Consider the following 13,101-nt stretch of genomic DNA (forward strand, 5'->3'; position numbering starts at 1 on the left):
GAGTAGCGTTCGTTTCGAGGGAATCGTCCTTCGACATAAGCGAACGCAACGCATCGATTCGAAAATTCGTCGATCGCGTAAAGAGGTTCGTTCGCGAGGACATGAACGGGGACGGGGACGGTCAGCCGTTCTCTCTCTCCCTCTCTCTCTCTCTCTCTGTCTCTTGAGAGCGTCGTCCGTCACTCGAATAATAGGTCTTAATGCCCTCGACGCGGCGCGACGTTTGTTCGACGAACCGTGTGATTCCCGTCGTTACTGATTTATCGACGCCCTCGACCGGTCTCGCGGCGAATACGAGAGAGCGCGAGAGCGCGCGATTAAGGACGCAGCCTCGTTAGCGCGGCTTGCCAACTGGAATATCTACGAGACGACGATTCGTTTTCTTCTTCTCCGTCTTATTACCGTCGCTACTACTATCGTTCCGATCGTTACGGATATGTTTCTCGCGCGTCTGCCTACTTAATATCTTTAGGCGTGTCTCTACTCGAATTCCCTTTTGTCTTAGTTTCTCTCATTTCTCTTTGTTAAGAGGAGAGGATCGAGGAATCGCGCGAGAAATCGATCGATCGATCCGAGCAACGAATCGAAGCTTTCCCCGACATTAGCAGGGAATAATCGCGTCCTTCGATAAGCGAAACGTCGATATAAGCTTAGCGCTTACGAGTTCGTGGCTTTATATCAGCTTTCTGGCCCTCTTCTCGAAAGACGAACCGACTATAAAATCCTCGAACAAAGTATCATCGAGATCGAGACGCTGTACCACTCGCTAACGACCGATCCCACCTGTTGGTCGACGTCAGACGTACGTCGTATTAACGAGCTACGTACTCCTTCGCGCGTACGACGAAAAAATGAGATTCGACCATCCAACGAATACGCGAGTACACGAAGATGAGGGTCGACGCGTCGTTGCGACAGCAAAAGAATCTTGTTGCTGTCGTCTACGTTTTCCAAGCTTCTTATATCGATTTAAAAAATTAATTCTTCCCACGTCGCGCGGTCACGTTGTACGAGACATCTTCGGCAAGAGTTATACACTTCCAAAGGGAGTATCGCAATCTCGTGTAAACTACCGAAGCAAACGGTTGCTTCCGTCTCCTTCTCTTTTCTTCTTTTCCTTCTCGAAAGTAAAGAGAAAACGGACAAGTTTGGAGACGCGCATTATCCCGCTAGGAAGATCGATCGTCCTCGATCGAGTTGGAAGTAAGAGGAAGATCTCTCTCTTTCTCCGTTCCCCGCTTGGAAGTCTTCTTCCCTACTTTCGTCTCCCTCCCATCGATCGAAAAAAGCCAGAGAGCACTCTGCTCGTGAGACACGATAAAGTGCATTAATGACGGACCGAGAGGGTCCTTTCTTTCGATTTACCGAGTTATCCTTTATCGTGCGACTCTTGCTGTTCCTCCGCTTCTACGATCAGGTTACGAAAAAACGTAGGAAAAAAGTATCGTCGCGCGAGCGACGACATTGCACGCGGGCGTTGATCAATGCGCGCGACGAAGCAAATTCCAATTCGGAACAATTTTTTTCCCACAGTCGATTTCTCGACTTTAAAGTTCTTTTAATTATTCGATCGCCGCAAATACATCGTAAAAACCCTCGTTGTCTTTTTTTTTTCACCTTGAGACATCCTTCTTCCGGCGAAGAATTTATCATTCGCGTTCTTTCTTCGTGATCTATAGGCGACTCGGTTTTGTATCGATCGAGTTGCAGACATCGACCGATTCGAAAATGTAGTTTCTCGCGAAACGAATTCTCGGTCGTTCGAGAAAGAAAGAAAACGTACGAGCGAACGAATTATAGAGTTTCGAATCGTTGAGTTTCTCCTCGTAGTTTTCCGTAGTCGAACGCGGGGGAAATAAATCGTCGTCATGGCGAAAATGGAAATCGATTTGCCGAGAAACTGATTGGAATTTGCTTCGTACGAAAGTATCGCCTTCGACGTCGTGTCCCGATAGAATCGATATTTTCGTTTTACAAAGAAAATCTCTCGATCGAGAAAACGTCGCTTTTTCGGTAAATAAAGCATCGAATTGGTCTTATAGAGCGAGTTACTTTGATTTCATTGACATAAGCAATACTCGCGAGATGCGAGAAAGGATGAAAGACGAGGCACATTTTCGAGGTCGTGCGTTCGCGCGAGACGACGACTAAAGTAGCACGACGTGCGATTAAAAACTTTAAGGTTAAAAAAGCGAAAAGGAGAACACGGAGAATAAACCGGGCGATTTTGAAAACGGAACGAGCTTTTACTTTGCAGGAAAGGAGAGAGAGGGACTTGTAGGTCGAGTTGCCAAGGGATATTCAACCAATTGCGTTCCTCGAGTACGCTTCCCGCATACACGCGCACACACACATAGCGGATTCAAGTTTATACAAATTTCGCCTTTAACCAAACCGATAAACTAGCGACGAGAATGGCCAATTTCGTACGGATTCTCAACGATCTCGCAAAACGGTACGCAAATTCTACTCGCGCGAGAAGCTTTCCAGAGCGAGTCTGGATCCAGTCGCGTGGTACGATATAAAGGGTGAATCGTGTCTATAGTTTTTATCCAAAACGTCCCACTTGTGTTACGAAACATAGAGAGAAGGACTTTGAAAAAGAGTCGTGCATGCATAGCGATTACATAAATTATAACTTGTATCGTACATCGTGGCGGGTTCTCGAGAGTTCTCCTTATCTTTAACGACCGGAACACCTTGGGTAATTCGGGTATGAGCGTTGAGCGAGCCACCCGGTATACGTATACGCTGTCTATAATATATACTATACACGTTTGCGTCCGTGCACGTGCACACACGCAAACGTACGAGTCGAAAGAGAAAATACGCAAAGCAGGGCAGTGGGTCGAACGAGATACATAGGGTCGTCCACCCCTCTGGCCTGTCCTCCTCCTATATGCACCCTCGCAGCTGCTTACAAATCTGGATCTCTTGCACGGAATCGGATAAATCCACTTTCGTCGGATAAATCTACTTCGGTTGCTCCCCAGAAGCGGCAGGAACGAAGGGAAGGTGACGGTGCCGGTGAGTTTATATTCTTGAAATCTAAATATACTGCGGGCTCACCGTAAATCGCATAACGATTTATTCGGCTTAACATACGATTTAATCTATGCGCGCGCCATCGAATTTACGATATGAATTTCGCGTTGGAGGTTAGCCATAGATACGTTTACCCGGCTATATCGTTTCGCTAACGAAATATCCGTTTATTCCGAGTATGATTTATTTTTTACCGATAGCTAATTCGTGGCCCATTCGGATAACAACGAAACGCGAGGAAGGGCACGAATGAGCGAGGAAACGAAAAGATGCGAACAAAAATAGAAAAAAAGAGAAAAGCAGAATAGTGGGTCGATCGAGGAGAGAGAGAGAAAGAGGTTGCTCCTATAGAGTAGATATACAGTACCTACATAGTTACTCGTCCCAGTGCATCCTCGCGAGCCAGGATTCTTCTTTGCACGAATCCCAGATGCAATAGCGACGCGCTATGTGCAAAGTGCATCGGCCCGCGAAATGCGCGTTCCTACGAGAACAAGAACGCCTATCTCGGCTTCTACGATATAAAATTTCACTCGCCAAAACGGACGTTTTAACGCGCTTGTTTGCCATAGGAAAAAAAAAAAAAGAAAAAACAAGGAGAAGAAACGCAATTTCCAGAGACCGATTGTTCAAATTCTTCTTCTCTTCTCTATCGGTCTTCCTCTGACGTATACACAGAGACACAGGCATCAAGGGGTATTTGGTATTCTTCGAAATTATATTGCGAGCTAACGAAAGACGCCGTTCGAGATACAATTTTAATATTCTACTCGCAGTTGAGATCAATTTTCCTTGATTTCTTTGAAAGAGCTTCCATTAACGCGGTAAAGAACGATATTAAATGCAACGATACTATAAAAACGAAATATCGCTCTCTTATGTACGATGCGATACGCTTGACGTTGAGAAATCGCAATTACCATAAAATAATGCGCTAATAAAATCGAGAACGTGCTCTTCGACGAGAACAAATAAAGCGGCTTACCTGAGAAAAGTTTCGATTCCAACTCCTAGCACCGCCGAATAGATACTGACGGCACAAAGTCGAGTCGCGTTACGAGAAAAGAATATTATTATTTATCAGCGGCCTTCCCTTCGATGACGCACTTGTGTGCGTGTTCGAACGCGTAAGCTAGCATAACGTAGTGGGGAAAAAAAAAAAAAAAAACGAAAACAAAACGAAACGAAACGAAAGAAAACAAGAACGGGACGTGACTCGTCGTTGTGTACAAACGAATATGCCCGTAAGAGGAATTTTATAACGTTGACTTTTTTTCTTTTCGAAACAAAAAGTGGATAAGTTCGATATTTCGTTCGAATTAATTTGCGTAAAATTTTACGTAAAAATTCGAATCGTTGTTTTTAATAGTATCGAAGGAGTCATCTTGTATCGCTGTCGCCTTTGTACGAATTTGACTGCTACCAGTTGGTATATATGGAATAAATGCTCGATTTTTATTACGTCCAACTCAAAAAGGTTTTCGAGAGCCTATCGAATTCAGTGTTTCCGTAAATTCCGAATGCGGTGGACGCGACCCGGATCGTTTATCAACCATCCACTGTCTCGCGTCGAGCAGGTGTGCACACCACGAATGCGAGAGAAAGAGTAAAGGGGGGAAAGAGAGGGAGACGAAGAGAGAAAGAGAGAGAGAGAACACGCGAAATTTTATGTACGTGGCATAGTGGGAAGAAAAAAATGTGACGAATGGCTATCAATGCGTGTGTTTACATGCAATTCGATCGGTCGACCGCCCGTTAGTTAGACGGCAACGTTTTTACCATAGATATGTTTATTTATTTTCAATCTCCTTCTTTTTCTCTTTTCTTCTCGATACGTCCCATTCATTCCAAATCGACGAACCTTTTCAATATTTGCCATACATTAAAACGCTCGATGAAACGATCAATGGCGTATGTAAAAATAAGTTGTATCCATCGTACGTCCTGTCAAACGTGCACGCCTGGGTACGTACGGGAGAATGTACGATATAGCATAATGTTTAGCCAATTTCCATATTAATGTAAATACGCTATACGTCACGAATGGTATTATCTCTCGACATCCGAACGAACGAATATCGATCGCGCCGATACGTACGCGCGTATCCGCGTATTTACGGACTCGCTAAGTGTCCGAATATTTCTGCGACTCGTTTTCTTCGTGCGTTGCAAGCTCCGCGCATGCGACTTTTAAATACTTCCAAAGGAACGTCTAGTATCGGACGTTATAAAAGGGAGAACTCCGAAAATTAGGTTTCTCTTCTCATAGATCTTTTCAAACGAGAGGCAAAGGACGGAGAATGAGAATTTGGTTTCTTTCCCGGGTAAACGAGACGAAAAATAGCGTAAAGAAAAGTGTCGTTCCACTCTCATGAATTGCAAATTACAAAAATGAGATCGAGAGAGAGAGGGAGAAAGAGAGGATGGCTCGTAAAGAAGCGAGAGACGAATTACGTCGATAGCCATCCAACAATCCGTCGTGCTTTCATAAGAGCGGAGCTAACTGCGAATACAGCAACGCCGGTCTATGAAGCAGTTCATTTTGCGAGAGTTGCAGCCTGCTACGATAATGAAGAAGCCAACGAAGAATATATTTGCTCTACGATGCTCGAACCGAACTCTTCTCTCTCGCTCTGTGCTCGGATGTTACGTGAAAAAGCAAACATTTACATATTTACTTTTTCGCGTGACATCTGGCCGTAATAATCCGTGGCGCGTTACGGAAACGCGATCGTTACGACGACACGTTGAATAAAGTCATCCGAGAAAAAGCGACTATCGACTATATTTTAATCTCCGATAAATCTCCGAAGAGGGATGATCGAAATCGCGCGCTGCTAAAAAAACGTAAAAGATATAGTTATGTTCAGTTTCGAAGGAGAAGAGCCTCGACGAGGAGCGTCGACTTTAGGAAAAATCTAAATCATTGCGATTCGCGGGCGACCTCGTCTTTGAAAAGCTCCGAGAAGAGATCGAATCCCGAGTAAAGCCAGGGAACAAGAGTTACGAATCGAGTTGGAAAGTCGGGGCAACACCTGCTTAAAGGACGAATCTTTTCTTTTTTATTTCTTATTGCGATCACGTCGCACGTACATAGACGAAACGTAGACGCGATAGACGGAGAAGAAAAGGATGGACGAAAGTAAGTACACGAAGACACGTACGACGAACGTAGGACGTTCATCCGTTTTCGAAATATCGATTGCAAGGAATTTGAAATTCAATTCCTGCTTCGAAAGTTGCAAAGTTTCGTCGTCGCGGCGATGGCAAAGGCGCCGACGACGCTTATCGATTTGGGCGAATTAAATGTTTGTGTACGGATTCGGTCGGAACTTGGTTGCCGCATTGGCACCTGCATTGCCTCCCTAACGTCCCCGCACACAACAAATCTCCTGCTCCTTTTCCTTTCCTCTCTCTTTCTCTCTCTCTCTCTCTCTCTCTCTCTCTGTTCTCTCGCGTACACTAGGACTTTGCCAGTTTCAATTACCTTTCTACGACTTTACGAATTACAACGCAAGATACTTAGCCACGCAACGAGCATTGTTACCTACATTCGTTACGGGGCTACCAAGAGACCGTCTGGAATTTCTCACGATTATGCCAATTATCGTACGCTCCGCCCTATATCGCTATCTTCTAAATCCTAGCCAAGAGTTTGGAATTCTTTCTCTCTCTCTCTCTGTCTCTCTTTAGCTCGCGACGATTTTTAATCGTTCGCCGAGGACGACTCGGAGAAATAGTCGAAATACCGCGTGTTTGACTTCCCTCGAAAATACGAGGATTATACGCAGGCTTTGTGTTCCGCTACCCTTTAATACCACCTGTTTCGAGTTTATTGAAGGACGCTCTTAGAAAGTTTCGTTGGACGGGGAACGAGGACAAGTGGCTTATGTTGAAAGTTTGCGGGCGGAATTGTTTGCAAATTTACTATCGTATTATTTTATGATAATATTGCTTTTAGGAGAAACCCTTGGAGAAAAGTAAAACGTTAATTTTTATCCGAGGACGCGACTTTGTTTCGCGACTTTGGGAAACTGACCTATCCCGGAAACTTGGCCGAACGAGATTTAAAATTTGCGCGAGTGTTTCAAAGTCTACGATTTTCAAGATAACGCTAAATACTCGCTAACGCGGTGAATTCGAGACGGTAGCTCGTTTGGTTTTCTGGAAAAGACCGTCCGAGATAAATCCTCCATGCGGAAAGCTAATGTGGTTAACCTTTTATGAAAAAATACGAATAACAAAGAGACAAAAGGAAAGAGAACGATGATATACGCGGTAGCACGGTGGTACAACACTTTGGCGCATCCAGAGCGCACATCCTATAACGATTTTCTTTCGTGTTTCCACTTTGCGTTTTTCCAGCCACGAGTTTTTTGCGACGACAATAAAACGTCGATTGGTACGTTCGTTGGTACGATGGAAAATTGGATACCTAGTGGGAATACATGTATCTCTTTCTCTCTCTTCCCCCTGCCGAGACCAAAGAAATATCGTATTCGCGAATTCCGTGATACATGCGAAATTGAATCCTCCTGGAATCGGCAAGAAGACACTTCCGTTTCGAGAGATAAGAAAAACAAACATTCAAGAGTATTACAGAGGGATTTCGAGGTTTCTTCGAATCAAAGCGAAAGTTACGACCCGCGTTGAAAACCGAGAGCTTTCTCGAATGACAACGAGCGAACGTTCTTCGTCCTATCCGATGAAAGATCGCGTCTCCGACACCTCTATTTATCATAAAGCAAAGAGCTCGTCTCCTAGCTAATAAAAAAGTATATCTTAAATCATATTCCTCTCGGCAGCGTCTCCTACGATACATATCGAATGTACGTACGTATACGAAACGTCTTTGTACCTTGGCCGCTCATGTTTCATGCATATCGCAAATATTTTCGATAGCCACGAGACATAAATTATCCATTCTCGAGAAGCAAAGCCCTCCTTTTACGAAACTGGAGGATTAATGTCGTTATCTTCGTAGTCGAGGAGTAAATAAGATACGCTCGATCGACGGCTCGATTCGAAGCGACGTCGCCGAATCGAAAAAGTTCACGGGATATTTAACGCGAGTGAACCACTCTTTTTAACGGAGAACTTGGTCTCGTTCCTTAAGAAGGAACTCGAGCTGGTTACAGGCCCTTTGTGCGATGGCACAAACGGGAAAACGTTTCTTTGCTTCTCTCCTTTCCTTTCCCGGAAGTCTATCGGTCTCTCGCACACGTACGCATTTGCGTGAACGCCTACCCCGTGTTGGTGTTCGCGTTCGTGTTGGAAATGATCGATAAAGCGAGGGAAAGAGAGGGAAACGAACGGCGAAGAAGACGGTTGTCGCGGAAACGCAATATTCCTCGACTTACGGCAATATCCCGACGCATTCACGAGAGTCTAGCGGGATACCGCGTACTTCTTTCATCGATGGAATCTTTAGTTTCTCTCGCTATCGCCCTCTCTCGCTCGCTCGCTCGCTCGCTCGCTCGCTCTCCGCGCCGCCAAAATTTCATAACACCGAGCGCGAGTTGAATGCACGAGGCGAAAAATAACTCCGACGAGAATTTCTTTCTCCGTACCTTTTTTTTATTTTCTCTTCTCTTTTTCGAATTCTTCGAGGGAAAAAAAGTGTCAGCAGGTATACGTAAATCCGACTCCATTATACTACGATGGTATACGACCATTCTAAACGTAGTTTTACAAATATTTCCGCACTGTACCTCTCGAGTAATCTTGTTCATTTAAATGTTAAGTCTACCGAAAAGTTCTCTGCCTGCTTAGCGCACAATTATTTTTAAATACCTAAAGAAAAATGTTTCATATAAAACGGACAGAACTGTACGCTGCAATTTATACTTTTGTCTGTAAAAACGGTACGCACGGATATACCCGATTTCTCGCGCGGGTCGTGTTTCTCGAAAAAGATGAATTACATCGATTCGATACTTTGCCCGTACGAAGCACGACACGTTTCCAACGACTCGCTCGTTAAAGAAAACTGGACTTGGCGTAAAGGGAGCCCGAGTCGCCGGAACGATCGCCCACGGAAATGAGATAGGATTTCAAACGGCTGGGGAGGTGAAGAAACGAGATAGAGAGAGAGAGAGAGAGAGAAAAGAGGATATCGATTCGTCAAAGGTCAAGGTAAATATGTAATCGAACGAAATTAAAGAGTCGACGAAATCGAAAGATGAAGCCTCGAGAGAGACCTCGATCGTGTTCTCGCGCGTCTTTGACGATCGTTTTACCGAGACGAAATCTTTGATGTAATAAAAAGGAACTAAAGATCGGTCCGATTCCTTTGAGAAAGCGCAACCTTTAAAATCCTTCCCTTTGTTTCTTGTCGAGAGAAAGGAGATCGAACGAGAGAGCTCGGTTAAAACGAGCTCTAGAATTCAAAGTTACCGAGATCGTATTCTTTCGGTACTCTTTCGGAACGAAGTACTACGCTCGAACATATATGTATAGAGGGGAACGTATGAAAGTGTAACGGTAAAGGGAAGAAGAAAGACAGCGAGCAAGATCGAGCAAGGAAGAATGAAATAGCTAAGAAACGCGGTGGTTATACAAAGAGACAGGAAAGAAAATTTCTCTTCATTCATATTTCACGGTAGGCTAGGACGGTGGAATAGTGTTTGCTCGTCTCTCCCTCTGCACACACGTGCTTCAAAGTTTCTCGAGCTCGTCATCGATCCGCAGCTTCCCGTACGTGCGGACCGTATATGCAAAGCCAGTACCCAGCCCTCGCTACCTCTCGTCAACTTCATCCCCTGGCCACCGCCTCCTCCTTCCTTCCCTTTTCGACGTTATACATCGTATACGTGCGACGCTGCTCGCCATCCATTTCCTCCTGTGCGACAACGAGCTCGTGAGAAGCGACGCCCTGTAAGTACCTATTAACGGCGTCCATCGTCCGCCGCGATACGTCGATGCGGTTTGTTCTACTACGGTTGTTATTACGTGCCAAGCAGGAGAACGTTGACTTTCGGATAGCCCGACCATCTTTCATTAATCTTTCCTACCGTCTAAACGTATCAACCGACGTTTAACACTAATCGATTCTTCCTTTTCGCTCGTTGCAGCCCTTCATGGTGCCCCTAAGGGTATTGATGCTATTAGGAGGTGGAATGGTCGCGGTCTTTGGAAGCGAAGCGATCGAGCTCGGAGGTGCTGGACCTCTTGCCGTAGTTGCCGCAGCCTTCGTCAGCTGTTACTTTTGGCAAAAGGACGGTTGGGAAGTGGACGACGTAAGTATCGCAGGTCTTACGATTATATCGCACAACGATGGTTCCTCTCCGGGAACGGAAGGGGAGAGGTAAGACCGTTGAAGAGGAAAAACTCGAATCGAGAGAGATTGACTACTGCGTGGCTCGTAGTCCATCTCATATTCCGTTCGCATAACGCGTACGAGAGCCTAACGATTTGACCGAATGGAAAAAGGTTCGACGTATAGCACGGCTCTAAAACTATGAAAACTAAAAAATAGCTAAAACGCTGGACCGAGCGGAAGCCGCGTACCCGTAACTGCCATGCCTTTTTTTCTCTCCTAATCGACGCCAAGTGGAATGGTAAACGATCATTTTTCTGCTTCGTTACGAAATGAAATATCGCGCGCTGCAACGAAACGCGCGCTTTTCATTTCCGTTCATTACCACATAAAATGCTCGATAAATTATTCTCTTTCCTCTTCTTTCCACCATTATCAAGAAGGATGGGAGCACGACCCTATTCGCTGTATTCATGTATGTATATTCTGGTATAGTTCGTTATCCCCGGTCCTCCTTTAACGACGCGCGTTTCCCATTTTTTCTCCGCGTTCGTGGAAAATTAATTTACGTGTCCTTTCGCATCGATCGGTGTTCCGTCGCTTATTCGCCCCGTACGGAATACGAATTTTATCGAATCGAAATTTAGCTTTGCGCGTTCGATTCTAATTCGACCAAGTCGACGAACGAACGAGCGCGAGACTTTGGCCGCAACGAAGCTGATTAGACGATCCGACTGGTTATCCCCTTTAATTCGCCACGAAAACGTCTTTCGAAAGCGGAGATTAGTTTTCCAATTGTTTTTTTAATATTCGAAGAATCGCGTGTCTTACGACTCTAGTTATGGGCGACGCGACTGCGAGCACGCACAGTGTTTCCTATTAATAAATGTGTAAATATTCTTCTTCTTGCGAGCCGCAAGTCGTAATCCGTATCGATAAATATTTCAAAGACGAGTAGAGGAGGAAGCCGAGTAAAAGGCCGTATCGTGCTTCCTTTCGTATTCGCGTCCCTGACGAAAAGAAATAAGGAAGATTGGCAGAACTTTATCTACTTAGGTGCGACATCCAAGTCGAGCCCGTTATATATTCCGTCGCTACAACGGCCAGATATTAGCTTCTAGTTCGTGCCTGCTTCATTAATTATCCTCGTGGAAACGTCTTTCCTCTCCAACGCGAAAAGCAGGTTTTAACGAGGAACTTTTAGTTGGTCGGATACTTTGAGCGTTAAATGAGCTTATCGATAAACGATTGGACGTTGGTTCGCCGCGTCAAAGAAGAACATTTTGCTAAACTCGTCGAAGAAGGAAAAGTTGCAGTCGGCCAGCTATCGTTCTATCGTTTTCCATCTATATCGTTCTTTGTCTATAAATCCTTCGAAATTCGAAGGCAGCACGTCGTATCGCGTGACGCGAGTGCAATCAATGTATTTCGATATTGGAATATGATTTTAGTTTCTAGGCGCGCACGCTGCGTTTCAATGTCCGAACGTCGGAAGCGATGTTTCGAGCTTATGCGATCGAGTTTGGACGCAAGCATTTTCCAAGAAAAATGAAGTTACGAAAGTTCGCGCAAACCCGTTCGCGTTGAAGGGAACGCCTTGATATTCTCGAAGAAGAAGTTTAGCCTTTCTCGAGGAATTTCTCTTGGTTGGAAGATTAAATAGACGCGGCGCGCTTATCGCAAAGTAATCGATCGCAAGGCAAAACGAGACAAGACGGACTAATCAACGGATTAAAATCGATCGAGTCCCGTTTTATCGCTCGTAAATATTTCGTTCTTGACTTAGCACCGGTTATACACACAAATCTCGTCGCGCTACTGCATTTTGATGTAACCGCGACAGCAGTTATGCGTTATCAACGCTTCCCAATATTGGAATATGGAAATATGGAAATACGGAATACGGTTCACGTGTACGGGACGTAGCCTGTATTTGCCGGTACCCTTTCCACCGGCTACATTCGCATACTCCGAGTCTTTGCTCCGAGATGAAATCGCGATTAAACTGGAATGCATGCGTGTCTATGGATTAAGATACATAGGAACATGTAGATACGTTTAAATAAGTTTCGTTAGAGTATATGCCGTTGTATACGCCGTTGTATATGCCGTTGTACCAACCACGATCCTATAAAACGGGAGAGCTACTCGAAGAATTAACCGCGAATCCAAATATTTCATGAGAAAATCGCATCGAGCTCGACCAGCAAAAAGATCCACAAACGCATCCAAGATTTTTCGCTGGTACGACGAGAGCGCGTGCTGCCCACGAGCTGACCAACGAATTTTCCATTAAACTAAAAACGTGCTCGTTTTCTTAACGAGCTTCTCGTTAAATTCGTTCCGATTGAATCGATACCGAGAGAGACGGGCAAAGGAAAAGAGAGAGAGAGAGAGAGAAAGAGAGAGGATACATTTTCCTTTTTACTTCCTTTGAGTAGACTTCGTTTCCAACGCACTCAATTTTATCCTGCTTACGTAGGTACGAACGAATCCGAGAACGTTCCGTCGAACGTTCTTACCGTTTTCCATGCTCTCCCTCCCCTCCCCCCCCCCTCTCGCTCTCCCTCTAGTAGAACATAGCACGAACGGAAGACAACGTTCGAACGAAAATTATCCGAACGCGATATCGATTCTCGAGCTTCTCCTTTCAACATTTTTACATGAAAAAGCAGTTATCGAAGTGGTCGAGAAAGGGTTTCTCGAACAGGAATGGCAGACATAATCCGGCTAAATTTCCCGGAAAACTCAATGATGTACCCTCTAGTCACACCGACCGACGGATTTAATTAGAGTTT

The 13,101-nt window shown here is 44.9% G+C and overlaps 2 protein-coding genes across 2 annotated transcripts in view; one reads left to right on the top strand and one right to left on the bottom strand.

Annotated features, from left to right (window-relative positions):
- LOC122635165 overlaps positions 1–13,101 on the bottom strand; it is an 84,665-nt gene that overhangs the window by 65,055 nt on the left and 6,509 nt on the right. The window lies entirely within an intron of this gene.
- The window catches only part of LOC122635164 (sodium/hydrogen exchanger 9B2), a 37,088-nt gene that overhangs the window by 15,645 nt on the left and 8,342 nt on the right, over positions 1–13,101 (top strand). Inside the window, exon 5 of the mRNA XM_043825043.1 lies at positions 10,119–10,283. Coding sequence (XP_043680978.1) covers positions 10,119–10,283 — 165 coding nt within the window. The remainder of the gene's footprint in view (positions 1–10,118; positions 10,284–13,101) is intronic.

Source organism: Vespula pensylvanica, chromosome 17 (genome assembly GCF_014466175.1).
Source record: "Vespula pensylvanica isolate Volc-1 chromosome 17, ASM1446617v1, whole genome shotgun sequence".
Classification (NCBI taxonomy): domain Eukaryota; kingdom Metazoa; phylum Arthropoda; class Insecta; order Hymenoptera; family Vespidae; genus Vespula; species Vespula pensylvanica.